This window comes from Numenius arquata, chromosome 1, assembly GCF_964106895.1.
Source record: "Numenius arquata chromosome 1, bNumArq3.hap1.1, whole genome shotgun sequence".
NCBI lineage: Eukaryota > Metazoa > Chordata > Aves > Charadriiformes > Scolopacidae > Numenius > Numenius arquata.
Window position 1 is genome coordinate 81,207,468 of NC_133576.1, and position 16,412 is coordinate 81,223,879.

Consider the following 16,412-nt stretch of genomic DNA (forward strand, 5'->3'; position numbering starts at 1 on the left):
ACTGCTAGTGGGGCTGAAAGTGTTTCTTTCATGTTGCCAGAGCTCACCTGCACTGGTTTCAGAGCCTAACTCTTGAGATCTTCACTTCTAGCACACAGTTCTGCCAACCTATGCCTAAAAGTGGTAAGCAGTTTCTTAATCCATTTGGCTGTATCTTCTCCCAAGCACTCAATTTTTTATTCCAAACCCTATTATTGATCTATTTCAAATGCTATCTTCATGACTCACCTAGCAGTCCTGGAAAAAGAAAAATAAAACCACCCTCTCTGCCATCTTGCAGGCAGGCCCCATACTCAGGACCGCAGGGGTCCATCTTGCCCTTCCTTTCCAGGGGCCTGGCTTGTTTGCCTTCAGGGCCTGTACTAGCAAGCATAATAACTGCTTGTATTTCTTTTACTATTGTATTTATTTGCCTTCTCATTTTTTATTAAGTTTCTTAGGCTCTTATTCTTCCTGGGGAGATCTCCCAGCCCCACCAGCCTGCCCTTCGAAAGGTACGCGGTTTATGTTAGCAGGGTTCAGAGACCCCATAGTCTCTGAACGTTCACTCATGGATGAGTGAATCCTCCAGTGCTATGGTTTTGAACATTAGCTCACCATAACTAGACTCCACTTCCCTTCAGCACCAGTTTAACAACTACGGACAGTAACTACTTTTAACAATATGTGACTCTAGAGCCATTTGCTTTACATTCTTCCAAACGAAGCCCTACAGACACCAAGCCAGCTGCCTTAACACATCTCAACACTGGCTGTTAACATATAATTCCCCACAGTTGGTGTTTCTGGGGGTTCAGCATTGCACATGGCCCATTTGGTGGCTATCTAAGCCAGCTGATTTCGATCAGCAGTGATCAAACCAAGCTGAGCTTCTTAAACCACCAGCCACCCCACATAGGTATTGCTTTTCAAAAGTCCTGATTCTTTAGACAAAGCTTAAATCTAAGTAGTAGCTGCTTATATTTCACTGGTCACAGTCTCAATGGCCTTCCTCTCCTATGTTTTTACCTGCCCTGCTATTTTTACCACTACAGGTTGCCCTTGTTCATTTGTATGTGTGAATGTACCTCATTGTGCAAAGGGCCACATGGACTCCAGGGTCGTGGGGGTGATGTGCTTTCACAAGGTGTAGCCCCAGGTGGACTAGGCTCATCCCAAATGTCTCTGTGACAGTCCTCAGGGCCCCATTTTGATATCTGTCTTCTGGTTTGTACTGCAGCCACTCTATTCATTGTACCCGGTCACTTCTGTTTAAGCTTCTCAGTTACCTTGTAATAGTTTTGCTCCCCACCTTCCCATCTCCTCTCCTGTGTTTTCTCCAACACCTCTATAACAGCTGCCTTAGCCCGAGCCAACTCACAGTTTTTTCTTTTACCCCTCCCGGTTTTTTATATCTGAGACTTCTTTCTTCAGTCTCTCCTCCCACCCTCACCATCCTCTCCTAGCAGCAGCTGTTTTTAGCCCTTCTGCAGCAAAGGTACATTCCCTTGCCTTGTACTCCCCAGCGTGATCCCCACAGCATTTGTTTTCCTCCCCTAATGCCCCATTCTTATCTTCACGTGCTCTCACGAGCTGCTGCCTGCTGCCCAACATTCCTCCAACCCAGGCCACACTCCTGATTAACTCCTCCTTCCCCATAAGCAATCCACTCTTCCTAAGGCCCTCAAAAACTCATACAACTTTACTTAAAAGACCTCAGATATCCAGGGGTCAGCACCTCACTCTCCTGCCCGCGCTTCTACCACAGAAGCCATAGTAGTCTTTCTCCTTCAAAGACCATGACTGTTTTCACTGATGGATTTGAAATCTCCTTTGCCGTCCTGCTTTGACATACATGGGTTATGACCTTTTTACCAACCTGATATTCGAGTGTTCTTGTTTGCTGTGTGTGACAATGATACAATTTCTATTTCTGCTCCACTCAGGCTCTCACATTCTTGCTCTTATAGCCTTGGTTTTTGAGTTCCCTACATTCTCCACCAACCTGTTGCAAGAAAAATGACACCTTTTGCTGCTTGCAGGACCCACCTGGTGCAAAGTGTACGAAAGAGAACAGGACTGATTTTTTACTAATTTTACTAAACAAAATTGAAAAAGGCAGAGAATTACTAGCATTTTCATTGTGCTAGGCAATTTTGGGGATCGCTTACATGTGTATCAATCTGCACAAAGTCTCAAGGAGGACACAATTAAAGGGGAATCAGTTGTCGCCTGGAGTCTCGCATGGTAGGTGAACTCATTGTGGTGTCCATGTACTATCTTACTTTCATGTTTTTCTTTATATAGTGCAGTTTCACAGGAAAACACTCTTTATGTAGTCTGAACAAGTTTGGGGTTTTTTTTTCACAATTCACTTTTGAGAGAGTCATGCCTTCACAACTACATTCTGTGTCAGTGAAATGTTGTTTTGTGAGGTGGCCTTAGTTTTGCAGTAGCTTTGCAACCTGCTCATATTGAAAAGCACTTAGTTCCAGTAATTTGCTAAGCTCCTGAGAGTCCATGGCAGCTGTGTTCTGCAGCAGAAACAGTCATGGTCAGCAGTGGTGACAAGGGTTTCCTGTCCTGGATATTGTCCACTTGTAGCAAAAGTTAAGTTGAACTGAAGTGGTTTGTGGGGTCTTTCAGCTGTATCATGAGAATTACAATTGCATTCCTCATTTAAAACTTTCAGAGATTAAGTCTGTCGAGTCACTAAAATTAGTAGGGAGTTACATTGATTCTTTCTTTAGTAGGGAAAAGCTTGGGATGGAAACTACATCAAGTAAAAAGGCTGCAAACTAAGAAGAAAAAAAGTTGGGTTTAATTTAAGTTTTGCAGTGAGGTTTTCTGTAGTGAATCTGGAGGGGGGTTGTCTATTGATCATTAGCCGTATAACCAGCCCTACAGGGAGCCTAGTTATAAGTGTAGGCTATGCGAACTTAAATTTAATAATGTTTTTTATCTTGTCTGTGTTCATCAAGATTGAGCAAACCTGTGGAATTAATGAATTGTACATCATTTCCCCTCTATGGAAGCAGTGTCAGTTTTTTATTACTTGCCATCACAAGCATGTTTGGCTTACTTTTAGTAAATATCCTCTGCAATGTGCTGGTTTTCAGATATTCCTAATAGACCTAAAATTGTTAAGGCAGTGTTTTCTGTTCTCTTGTCAGAACTGCCAGTTTCATTGGATTTGCTGCATTTGTTTTGTATTTTACACATACTTTGGTCAGCTAAACTGGTTTGTCTCTCTCCTTTTTTCCTATTGATGACAAATATGCAATTCTGGAACTCTTAGCCTATTCCAAACCCTCTTCCCCCTTGCAACTGAAATACTGGTTATAACTCATCAGAGACTACTCTTTGCAGGTTTGTTTTATAGGATTCCCAGGTGTCTTACTGGCAGTTGTGGGAGGAAGAAAATGCAATACATGTCCCAGCATGGGCATCCTTAAGCGTAGAAGAGAAGAGGGTATAGAATGAGGAAGGAAAGGTTTTAATAAATGAGGAAAACTTAAGATAAAATTTGGCAAAAGTTATTCTTAGTGCTATAAATAAAATAAATTTTAATTGTAGTAACTTTACTTTAAATTAATATTTTTTTTGCCCCCTCCCCCCTTTCTACTTTCCCCTACCCCCCAAAAAAGGCAAGAAGTTTAACATGCAGGAAGTTTCCTACTGCAGATCTCCTGGGAAAGGGAACAAGAACTAAAGAGAAGGTCAAGAAACTACTTGAGTGTACTTTATTGGACATATAAAAATAAGTCCTGATTACAGATAGAAACTGCCAGGGTGTTCGTGTTCCACCCAAGCCCTTGATATTATCTCATACCGTCCATGTTCCTCCTCTGGCTGCAATAGCTATTTCATTTTATTTCATTTTATTTTAAGGTATCTAGGTATTACCTACATTCTACACATCTCATCTACATATTATCTAGATAATGATATGTAACATGTCTCTGGGCAAACGGAAGCACAAAACAAGAAACTGAAGAAAAGAAAGGGCAGCTTTTTTTTTCTTTGATTTTTTTTCTGTATTTGCCTTTACTGCATTCTACTTAAAACACGTTTTCATCAGCATGCTTTAGAAATGAGAATTTTTACTTGTAGTGGAGTTGAAACAAACTATTATATATTCTTCACTTGTATATACTTAATATACAAATGAATATATTGATATACAAGTGAACATATATTGATTTACTTATAATAGTAAATTAAATTGAAAAAAAAAAAAAAAGAGGATATGGGAAGAAGAAGATGAAATCTTAGTCTTTGCAAGGTGCCTTCTGAGTTGCTGCTGGCAATGAGGCCAGCAACCTTGTGGCTGGACAAGAGACTGAGCCTGTCTCTATGCTTTACCGTCCCCAGCAAGCCCGAGCCTGTAGCAGCTTACAGCAAACCTGCATGACATATTGGATGTCTTTTTTGTTGTTTTTAATATAATGCAGCTCTTCCCCAGTGGGGCTGCAGCAATGTCCACCTCTGCATCTGAGCAGTCAGGCTCTCAGATTATATGCACGTAGTTGCTCTGCAAGGCAATGTTTTATCTCCCCAGATTTCTACTATGTCACAGCTTTGGTAATGAAAGTAACCTTCTCCACTTTCTTTCGGCCTTGAGAAACTTTTTACTCTTTCTAAATATGTGGTGATCACTATGAAGATATCATTTTGCAGTTATTTTCAAAGATATCTCATAATTCCTCCTAGGTTTAGACAGGGAGAAATCTATAACAACAGTTTGTAGAGAATCTGATTCATTGCGGTGTTACTCTGCCTAAAGCCACTCTAACTCTGTCCACCAAAACTGGATTGGACTGGGAAAATTGCTGGAATTGGAGTCATGTGTAACTAGGGTAATGCAGTGATAAATCAGACCTATTCCCTTTTTAGCTGTTTTCCTGCACTACTCTTCGTATTTGTACTGCTTCTAGAGGTGCGCTTAGTAACTACTCCCATTACGAACGCTATCTTTGTAGGTTTTCTGGATGCCTACACGAGCCTTTGAACAGCCATCTGGTGATATGTGCTATGGTTTGTTATTTACATGGCATTTAACTGTGCCTCTGTAAGCATCAGTAATATAATGGAGACCACCACTTTCCACTGAGCATCACACTGAAACCAAATTGTATAGCATGCCATATCCAACTGTTAAAGAAAAGGAATCAATATTAAACTGCAGGGGAATTCCACTAGAAAATAGGCAAGTTAATTTTTACTTTTCCTTTGCATGATTCTTGCTTTTATTGGTTTGTTGGGTTTTTTTGGTAGGTTGGTTGGTTTTTTTAAGAAGCACATTCAATCTCAGCAGATGCCATGAGCAGTATCTTCAACTTTGGATTTTTTACCTTAATCCTAGCCCCCATTCTGCTTTAGATAATTTGTCTTTAGGGACATTCTATTTTGTTTTCTTTACAGCAAGTTACAGGAATAGAAGTGCTGGGAATGGAGTCATATTGACAAGTTCCCCAACATAACATACAAAGGATTAAAGCAAAGCTGTTAATTTTCTCTGCTTCCATTGATGCAATTTGGAATCATTATGACGCTGGCAAAGGAGACTATTCAACCACATTGTTCTGTTGCTATTTATAAATGGGATCTCATTTAAATTTAGAACACAAAACCTTCCTGGGTGGAAAACTGCCATCTTGTGTATCTGCACGCAGCGCAGTGCAAGGCATCCGATCTGATCACTGCCAATATCACTGATGCAATACTGATAGCAGTAATGAGAATAGCATGGAGTTGCCCGTAGGGCTCGATTCTGCAACCTTGTCGCATGCAAACCTATGCCCTCATCAGTATGTGAAGTTTTACAGAGACTATGTGTTTAAATGGATGTGTTTATCACAGATCACGGGGCATCTGGTGTTCTGACTGTGGTGTACATCAGAGTCGTGGGAGCTCGAGTTCCATGGGGTGCCTCCTAACTGCACCCTGGCAGCATCCCTGAGCGCACGGAGGATGCGTACCACCTTCTTTCCTTTTCTCTTCTCCTGCTGACCCTCTCTTGTTCCCCTGGGAAGCAGGCTGGGTGTTTGGACAAGGGGAGGTGGGAGTGTGGGGAGCACTGGGTGCTCCCGGAGCCTGCACTGCAGTTCGGGTGTGAATAGCAGGAACTGGTTTGGCTCGGCCACCTCGTATTTGCACAGCTGCCAGCACTGGAAACGTAGGCTATAAAGAGTCAGAGCTGCTGCTTTGCTGCAAATGTACGGAGAGGAAACATTGACCCTTAATAGGACTATTTGTAGTTCAAATTAGATATTTTTGATATCAGTATAATTAATAACCCTCAATCTGTCCTTACATACACTAGGGTATGTAAGGCATGGAGTCCTAAATTCAGCTCTACTTTTACTGTTTCAAATTCTTAGGATTTGTTACAAGTAGTGGTCTTCATCCACGCAGAGCAGGTAAACCCATTGCATTGACAGTGATTTTCCAAGGATGGAGTAAAAAGCATCCAATGAACATCTGTATTTTTTTTATATCGCAATCGTAGATGGAACCTTTTATGCATCCAAGTAGTTGCGGCTTTTATCTAAACTGAGATAGGTAGGGGTGCGTTTATGAAGATTTATGAAAGATCTTTATCTTAGTTGTAATTTCAGTGTCAGGTTCAAAGCACCTTACATTTGTAAACACTGCTTAATAAAAGTTGTATGAAATGGTGATTGCCCCCAATTAAGAGACGGGGATCAGAAAAAACAATGAAGTGATCCAGGCATTTTGAGCCACAATTGTTCCATGTGGGAGAGGCTGATTCTCCCAAGTCTTAAGTTAAGTATCATCTATGAAGTAATTGGTATTCAACAGTGGTTACATGAAAAGAGTACAGTCACATAAATCACAATAGTTTGACCACTTTGGATTAGCAAATTACTGCCTGCCAACCAAGCAGCACTAACTTACCAGGTAAAAGTTGCAAAGATGATTTTTATTACAGTTAGTGTAAGTTTTATTAAAATTATTCTTGGGACTGAATGTCTCAATTTTATTGAATATAAAATAACTATGTTTATATGGAACTTTTCTTGATGTTATATATACTTGAACTATTAGGCCACCACAAGTTGCCTATGCATAAATCTACAATATCAGTTTGTCCTTTTTCTTTAAATAAATTCTTGTTTGTGTGAGATTTCAAACTCGCAGAGTCTGCTGTTCATGTTACTGTAACATGAGTTTTCTACCCTTTGACTGTGGCAGTTGTAGGGATATTGCATTTGTCAGCTATCATAAGGATGATAAGAACAAAAGAAACATAATTTCTGTGCTTGGAAGGAGATTTCAGGACATGGGGATGTGCTCTGACTATACCAGAAGTATTCATTTTATTATTTGTTTGTTCAAGTTTGAAATGGGATATAACTACCAATATTGTTAGAAATTACAGACTTGCACTGCTGTAGTTCACACTGTGGTGGATGCCTGCAGTGACCGGCACAATATATACAGTGTATATTCTTGCTCGTCAGTTTTTATTTTTTTGTGCATTTGAAACACACTTGAGCCAGTGTAGAGAAAAATAAGTTCAAAGCCAGGAATTCAATACTTGTATGAACAAACGGAATACCTGGTGAAATCTTGCACTAAAGGGATCAGTTATAAAATTCCTATGAGTTCTGAGGACCCCGGAATTTACCTCTAACTTAAACTTCAGAAGTGATGTAGAGAGGATAGATGTATCCTCATCTTTACTAAATATATTCCAAGTTATCTGCTTCACTGGCTGATGATTAATAGTGATTAAACTGTTAGTTTATTAATCAGTGAGTGATAATAAACTGCAAAGACTTTGAAAGACCTGAAAACTTCTTTTTTAACTTTGGAACATCAAAAACATTTCTGTTGTTTCAGCTCTCCTTACAGTATCACACCACAAATTCATAGCTTTGCCAGCAGTGCAGTGTTCAGGCTGTTGAAATATGCCTCTGGCACTGATGGCTGCAGAAGATCTGCAGATGCTGTTTGCTTTGAAAGATTTTTCTTTTTGAAGGGGGCCCACCATGGTTTAAGTAGCTTGCCATAAAGGTCTGAGCTGGCTTAGCTGCAGGATCCATCCACACCCATTCAGTTTGATGGTGTGTGCCCTTTTTTTTTTTTGTACATAGTTCATTATGAAGTCTCTCTTTTCAAGCACAGCTGTGGAGATGAGAATATAGGATGAGATGTGATGTTCAGCACAGCTTGATTCACAGTGCAGCAGTGCCTCCTCAAACTGCAATCTGCTTGGATTTCAATAATCAGAAATAGGACTTTGTCATTTCACAATATGACAAATTTCCTTCACGAAAATCCACTGCCAGGGCACAAAGGGGTCTTACTGGCCTTGCCCAGCTCCCCTGGGGCCTCCCCCACCCTGCCTGTGGCCATCAGTCTTTCCCCAAGTGATGCCATAGCAGTCCTACAGGACTCCTCATAGAGTTAGAGCTTTAACTTTGGAGTTTTGGTCAAGTTCTGGTCAAGTTCTTTAGCTTTAGTAACAGTATAGGGCATAGCGGCTTTAATCCACTTCTGCAATACCTGTGACAGTGTCAGCTCGTCTTTGCCTAAGTTGCTAAGAATTTGGATGTGAGCTGCCATGCCTTCACTGCTTTCTTTTGGAGGTGGTAGCATTTCCACAGTAGATCAATACATGCAAGTGTAAATTTGCAAAGACACTTTTGTGGGGTCACCACCAGGCTGCTTGTGTGCCCCTCTGAGACTGACCGCATCCATGCCACCAGGAGAGAAACAGCAGGTCCAGGAAAGAGGCCAGGGACTAAAAATATCACACACACGTGCCAAGGAGTGACATGACATTTGAAAAACAGCACACTTAGCCGATGGGTCATGTTGGATGAGACCTAGCTTTCCCAATCATTTGAATATGCAATGAATATGCCATAGCACCTCCAAGTGGACATTTATGTTGTACAATTATCAAAGAGCTCTGTATGCAATGGGCCTTATTCTGCCCTTCAGAGTAAACGCATTTGATGACAAAGTTACTTGTAGACAGAGAAAACAGATCGCCCTGTTTATCTTCAGCATGCCTCCATGTCTAAGCAGCAAAACCAGTTCTGGCTGTTGGTTTCCATCAGTTTTTCACTTCTACTCTTGAGGCATTTGATCCTCAGAGTTGTATTTGCCTTGTGGCTTGGAGATGGCAGCCAGTATTCAGTCCTAGGTTCTAAGTGTGTCATGTGAAACACCGCTGTGGGATTTGAGACACTGAAAAAAACCAGCATACCTGTGAAACTGTAAAACCAATGGAAGGGTAGGGCAGGGGGAAGATTTTACAGAAGGTAGAAAAAGGCCACACAGGGGCTGTGATTATATTGACACTACATCTAGGGAGGAAGGGAAAAGAAAACAGGTGGGGCAGCTGTAATCAGTGGGAGGAAAAGTAGCTTACTGGCTATTATCAAAGCCCATAAAAGAAGGAGGAATTGTGGGCAGCCAGATTTGTTGAAACAGAGGTTAGTCATAGACCCAGAGTAGGATGGGGAACCCCGGGGGACAGTGAAACTGAGGGGAGGAAGCATGTGTAAAATTGAACTGCGGTAAACAGTAATGAGCTTCATTTTTCAGAGGTGAAATAGTAGCAGAGGTTAATAGTAATGGAGGTGAAAGAAAGAAAATGGAAAGGAAGCTCATCCCTTTTACAGTACAGTTACTAAACCTTCATGTTCACCACCCATAGGGTGTGGGCAGAAATGCTGGGTTTACCTAAGAACAAATGGGCTCCAGGTGGGCACCAAAGTGAGCCAGGCTTGCATGTCCAGCTGCTCATCTCGCCACTCAGTCAGGCTCCAGCAGGCCTGACTGAATTCCAGTTTAAGTGAAATAGCACCTCAAAAGAGCAAACTCCTACCAAGGGCCATCCATTCCAGACAGTCCCAGTAGTGGGATTTATCTTGCTGGTCTGAACCTTAAATGATAACACCATAGATTTCTAAAGTGTGTTGAGTGTCCTTCAGTATTCTGTTCCAAAGTCAGCCAGTGAACCTTACCTTGTGGTGCTGGGAGCAGGGCAGGTACTTCTGGAAGACAGCTCATCCTAGTTATTCTATACGCACTCTGGAAGGGATGAACCTTCCTTGAGAGGTGTTTATTTTTCTCCCTGGGTTTAGACAAGAAGCCTGAAATACCGATACTGATGAGGGGATGTGATTCAGGTCCAAACTGAGGCGTTCAAGAAGATGCCAACGTGTCTGGAGCAGGAGTCAATGGAGATGCAGTCAATATGCCCAGTGGAGCAGAGAGGGCTGTTCAGGTGACCAGCACTGGTGGTTGCTTATGGTGAGATGACTTCTTCTGTCCCCCTTGAAGATACTGACTAGACCTCAAGTGACTACAAAGGGACCACAGGCACCCAAAGTTAGGTGTCTGAATCAAGAACTGCACCCCAGCAGAAGTGCCTAATTTCTAAATTACTGAAGCTAAATGAAGGTAATTTAGGCCAAGAAGAACAATAAAAGCCTGTCTTTTTCCTTAATCCTAGCTCAGGATTTCTTTCCTCAAATATTTAGGTCCCCTCATTTCTCTGCTTTCACTATAGTATTTGTGTTTAATGGTTTCTCTGCAGTTCCATTCAATTAAAAATGTGCCTATGACTACAAAAGGAAAAAAATAGTAACAGAACAAGGTCTGCACTTTCAGATGTTGAGGTGAAAACATGAATTACCTTAAAATAGTCAGACATTCTTTTACATATTCATTTTTAATTTTTCCACAGACTTGCAACTTGTCAATCTTTACCCAGAATACATCTACCCTTCAATGGTTTGCCTCGATGCTGTACTAAAGGGAAGGGTTTTTTCCCTCTTTCCTCCTGAGCACACATTCTGAAAACTGAATGGATGATAAAGGCAATTGGCAGCTTTCCCCCCCTATTAAATATTGACTTATTACTTGAATTTGGAGCTTGGTCTGAGAATTGGGCCCTACTACTGCAAAAGATGTATGTGTATCCTCTACATTTAATGACATGAATAGTTCCACTGAGATCTGGGGGTGTATTACAGTGTAAAAATTAAAGAGCTATAAATCTTTGCACTATGAGGTTGTTGCAAGAAAAAATTAACTAAATGCTTAAAGTGGATCAAAAGTAGTCAGAAGTTAGCATGCTAAATTTGTAAGATCTGTCTGATATATTGATGCTCCTACATTAAGGAATTTAATTTGTTTGAATTAATGAACCTTCATATTCTATCATTTGACTAATATAAATAATTTGGAACTTTTTTCTTCCTTTTTTTAAAGAAATCCATTTGTCAGTAAGTCAGCCCTTAAGAAATTAAGGTGAATGAACAGCGCTGTTCTTTAAAAAGTTATAATTATGCATTCGGTTACTTTGCTCAAGTTCTCACACAGATGAAATGCATTTGTGTGTGTACAAAATTATTTTTTAAAAAGCTTGAGAAATCTCCTTGCTTACCCATGCATCAGTGCTTTTATTCCCAATTTGATTTTATTTATGTTTGGATCTTGGTAGGAAAGTCCAAAATCACTGACATTTTTACAAGATTGCTGTCAGGTTAAATTTACATTTGAAAAGTCTGCTCGGATTTTGTTGGATTTTTTTTTTCTTTTTATGCTCATTAGGAATACTAGCTCTACTGGATGTCAAAAGTCTTATTTGTAAAAGCTGTTAAAATGCCCAGCAATGTGCAATATTTGAAGTGCTTGGTATGTCCCACAGTTTCACTTCTGAAAATGTACTATAACACAAACTGAAAGGTTTATTTTTTCATGGTGGTGTACTACTTTTGGAGCTTTTCTTCAGTCTGTATACAAGTAATTACAAGTATTTTAATTCGTCTTTTTCTAGCTTACACTTTGAGGCTTTTAAGGATTTTTTTTCCCCCCGACAATATTGACAGACAGGTATGACCAAGGAAGAGATCCTCTATGACTTCAAAATGCTTTGTCTACAGATACCTCTCAACATCTCATGCTAGGCAGAGAGTCGATAGATTCAGGCAACAGAATAGAGAAAAGAAATATCTCTGGAAGAGCTTTACTACCTGTGCATTCCTGTCTGGGGATGCCACCACAGGGATAACCACTGCCTGCTTTTGCAGGTACTGGTGCTCCCCCACAACTGTTGGTACAGACATTTATCAAACTTCTATGGTGCCTCTAAGCAAGAACCATGCCTTCTGGTTACATTGTATGTTTAAACATACGATGCTTAGAACATCAGTTTGTTAGAGAAATTTTTGTCCTTCGGTTCTTATTTTCTTCCACTTGGTTTACAATAGGCTTTTATTTTCTTGAACTGGTATGGAGAAAAATCAAACTTTTAGCTCCTCAGAGGTGGAACACTCACAAAGACCTGATTCTTCCTTTGAATTGTTATCAGTAACAAAGAAAAAAAATGTGGGTGGTTGTTGAATCTTTGCCATGGAGTGTTTTTTACTTGGAAATTCTTGTCAACAGAAACCAGCTGAGAAATATGAAGCCACACAAGCAGCAAAATGTTCATTTTTTTTTATTTGCCTCCCTGGTTCAATGCTTTGCTATGATGTAATGATTAATAGGAGGTGCATACTTTATGGTGTAGAGAAGCATCTTCAGGTGTCTCATATCATTAAAGCTCATCTGTCTGTTTTTGTATGATCCTAACACACAAAGATAAGTATAAGCTAAAGACTGTATTTGTGGTAGAACACTTAGACACATCTAAGTTTTAATTTATGAAGTCTGTTATTGGTCAATGACTTGTTGCCTTAGATAAGCAAGAGAACAAACTGTTCTCCCCGGGGGGAGCAGCACGTGCTAAGAAGTTGCAATCATGTTCTCCTCCTGGGCATTTTAAAACTCGTTAGATGGCCTTCTAGTCATTACAAGGACTCAGAGCCTTCCCTCAGGTTTTAATGAGGAGAGCCCACACCCAGGTCTACCTACCTCCCACCCAACCTTCCAGAATCTAATTTCAGCTTTTAGTTTCACAATAAAGTTAGTTATCAATCCCTTGGATAATATATTGGAACTTGAGGTAAAGTGGTAATTGTCCCTCAGTAGCTTTCTTCAATTTGAGCATCTCACTTGTGACACCTGGAGCCCTGGAGGACGACGCAAGCCCATGAGGCCGGCAGTGTATTGCAGCTGTGATTACCAATAAGGATGCCTGTGTTCCCCTTTCCAGTTAGTCATCCTTGGAGACGTGTCTTTTTTAGTGAAAAGGAGGGGATGAGCAGGTAGAGGGAGCCTATAAATATTCTTCAATAGATGCGGTACTGAAGAATTGGAGTTCTTCAGTAATTTGTCAAAACACACCGAACGAAGTGAGTGGTGAGATCATACTTTAGTGCTGTAGCAGTGACTTATTTGCTCTGGGAATGAAGTTGGGTGGCTTTAAACTCCCTGCCTCCTGTATTATTAGATAGATACTAAATTAAGAAAAGCTGATTTTAACCCATTGTATGTTGGCTGCAGTGACTATGTTAGCTGTGCTGGTGAACTATAGCTGTACAAGCCATGTGGTTTACCTGTACCTGTAATTCAAAGAGTACTTTCCTCCCCTCCCTGTTTTTTTCCTGTGTGTAATGTTTTCAGCCTTTTTCATTTCAGTCTCACTGAATACACTAACAGCTTTTAGAAAGATATGGGAGCTTCTTTGATACTCTATTGCATGGATTCTGAGACAACTGCCTTTTTCCCCCAGATATGATGTGTTATATTAAACTTCTTTATGAAGAGGGGATGCTGCAGCATTAAGCACAGATGATTCCTCCTTCTCTGGCATCCTGTGGGATGGTTCATTCCCTCGTTCAGCCAAATCTGAGGGAGAAAAAGGCTTTTTCCTTCTCCCTGCGCATACTGATTTTTTCTCAACACAATGCTCATCAAAACACCCTTTATTCAACCACTTTTCTAAACCAAACATCATTTATGAAAGAACTGAAGAGGTCTCACTTGCCGTAGGGCAAATTGTATGACCTGTTCCCAGTTCCTGTTGACCAAGTGATGATCCAGTACCCCAGGATAGCAACTTCAGGTCCTTTAATGGTCTGTCCTAATGCAAGGTTATTGGTAAAATGCTGGACAACTACAGCTGTTGAAGTAGTATTTGGCTACAGGAATGCATTCCCTCAATGATTTGTTAGTGGAAACATAAGGCACATGGGAACACCTCGCGTTGAACCTAATAGTTGTCATCCCACAAAACACATGCAGCAAACTATGGGTTTTTAAAAATTCTTCGTTCAATTTTGACAAACACTTGGTAAGTAATTCTGAAAGAAAAAAAATCTGTATAAATATATTTAAAAGCATATCTTTTTGGATTAACTGTGAGTATTGTTTGACTGTTGCAATAATGAGACAATATAACCAATAAGGGAAATAAAGTTAGTATTAAATAACATTAATGAAACTGCAGATTTTGACAAACACCATTATTTTTCTTGATGGAAGTTTCACTAGATTCGGTACTTTATTTTTTTGCTGCTTCTATTTTGCAGACTTTGAGATTGTTGGGATAGAGAAGAAAAGCAGGGTCTGATTTGAATGGGTCTTCTGACAGGGCTTACTGCTGCAAAATCAGTTCTTATGGCAGCATGTCATGATTCTTAACTGCTTTTATTAAATTATATTGGCTGAAATTCAGTCTTTGAAGAGAATCATTGGAAGAACAATGTTTTGATTTGGAATGAAAGCTAACAGGTTCTGGAAATGGAGGGTTGTGAGGTTTTCAGCCTCCCTCAGAGTTTCACCAGCAAGTCTGTTGAATGGTCATAACTCCTTCATGAAGTCTTAAAACAGCTGATGTAGAATCATCTCTGTTTTTATTTAATGTCTGTACTCGAGACTGCGTTAATTAGGTTTTTTAACAGACTTTTTGAGCCATGTATTATTTTCTTTGTGAGAAATGAGCGTACTTGTATTATTAGATAGATGCAAGCAAGATAGATAACTTGTTATCAAAATAATCTAGCGCTTTTGCAGAATTGGTGGGGGGAGTTTTGGAAGGGCAAGAGTTTGGGATTGCAACTGTAATTTGCTGACACGTACAGCTTTATACTAGAATTGTACTTTTCAGGGTTATTTTGTGTGTGTGTGTGTGTGCATGTGTACATAGTTTCAAATAACATGATGCGTTAAATCTGTAGTGCGTGTCTGCTGGCAGCTACTGTAAAAATTCGGACCAGAGGCAGTGCCCTCATCTCAGCCAGCCTGTCAGCGGAGCTCAGCAATCTCACAGGACTAGCACCAGCAACCAGTTTCCAGGGACTCTCATAGTTCATTACAGCTCAATAAACCTCTGCGTGAGAAGTAAAATCTGTGTTATAAATCCATCCATGGAATCAGCTAAATCTTGCACTTCAAGCAAAGGATAGTACTGGGCTTTGCTGTGTGTCTGTGTATACAGGGTCAGTTGGGTCTCCCCAGTCTCTATCTCAGTGGGTAGGTTTTGGTCTCTGCTCCGCAGTCTCTTGGTTCCCGTCATCCACCTGGGTTCATATAAAGACCACAGGTCCTGTAAGCAAGGGGATTAATTCAGTCTGATATTTTTGTATATATTATTAATAAAGTTGCCAAGGATTCTGACCAGGAAAAAGTTAAAATGTATAAAGTGAAATTCTTTTTAGGTGAAGACCTAAGTGGTATTAGTGCTTTCCACTTCAATACACTATGAATTCTTTAGTCTGTTGCCTTCTGTAATGCTACTGAAAATACCCTAAGAAAATTAACTATTGCAAAGTATAATACTGTTTGAATTTAACTATTTTTAATGAACAAATATTTCACCATGTAAGAACTGTGCCTACTATGAGCACACCTAAAAGGAGTATATGCAAAAGGCTGGACTCTAAGGATTAAAATTGTTCATATGACAGAATTTACCACTCCAGTAGTAAATAACGAACATGCCTGAAGGTAACTTAGAAGAATTGGTAAAACTGTGTTATCTTCAGGCACAGAAAAGCCTTATGCTTACAATACCCAGTGGAAGTGTAATCTTTTTTTCCTATTAAGATCTCACTGTCATTGTGGTTGAAGTATTCCTTTCTCTAGAGTGTTGTAGGCATAAAGCTTTCACACTGCCAGGGGATGGTATCTCCCCCCAAAATCCAGAGCTTTCTGTTTCAAAGGGATGTTGTTAGTGCTCTGAACACCTAACTTTGTGTCTCCTGTGAAAACGGATTTAAAAGACTATGGGAGCCTCTAGGATTAGTGAAGGTATTTCCCTTTTTCTTGTTCTGCTGTTGCGCTGGACCCAGAAGTGAAAGACACTAGTTAGCTGCTGAGTAGAGTGAAATGCAAGTGAAGCAAACTGTATGAAACAAATTCATATTTTAGAACTCGGCTTTCCTATATAAGGACATGAACCTGTTGGAACGGGTCCAGCAGAGGGCCACGAAGATGATCAGAGGGATGTGAAGACAGGCTGAGAGAGTTGGGGTTGTTCAGCCTGGAGAAGAGAAGGC

General features: G+C 40.3%; 1 protein-coding gene across 3 annotated transcripts in view; it reads left to right on the forward strand.

Annotated features, from left to right (window-relative positions):
* The window catches only part of FGF14 (fibroblast growth factor 14), a 421,227-nt gene that overhangs the window by 168,779 nt on the left and 236,036 nt on the right, over positions 1-16,412 (forward strand). Inside the window, exon 1 of one of the 3 annotated variants that reach the window (XM_074145845.1) lies at positions 1,970-2,226. The exons of the other annotated variants lie outside the window; for them this stretch is intronic. Coding sequence (XP_074001946.1) covers positions 2,151-2,226 — 76 coding nt within the window. The 5' untranslated portion in view covers positions 1,970-2,150. Of the gene's footprint in view, positions 1-1,969; positions 2,227-16,412 lie in introns of those variants that run through there. 3 annotated transcript variants of the gene reach the window in all.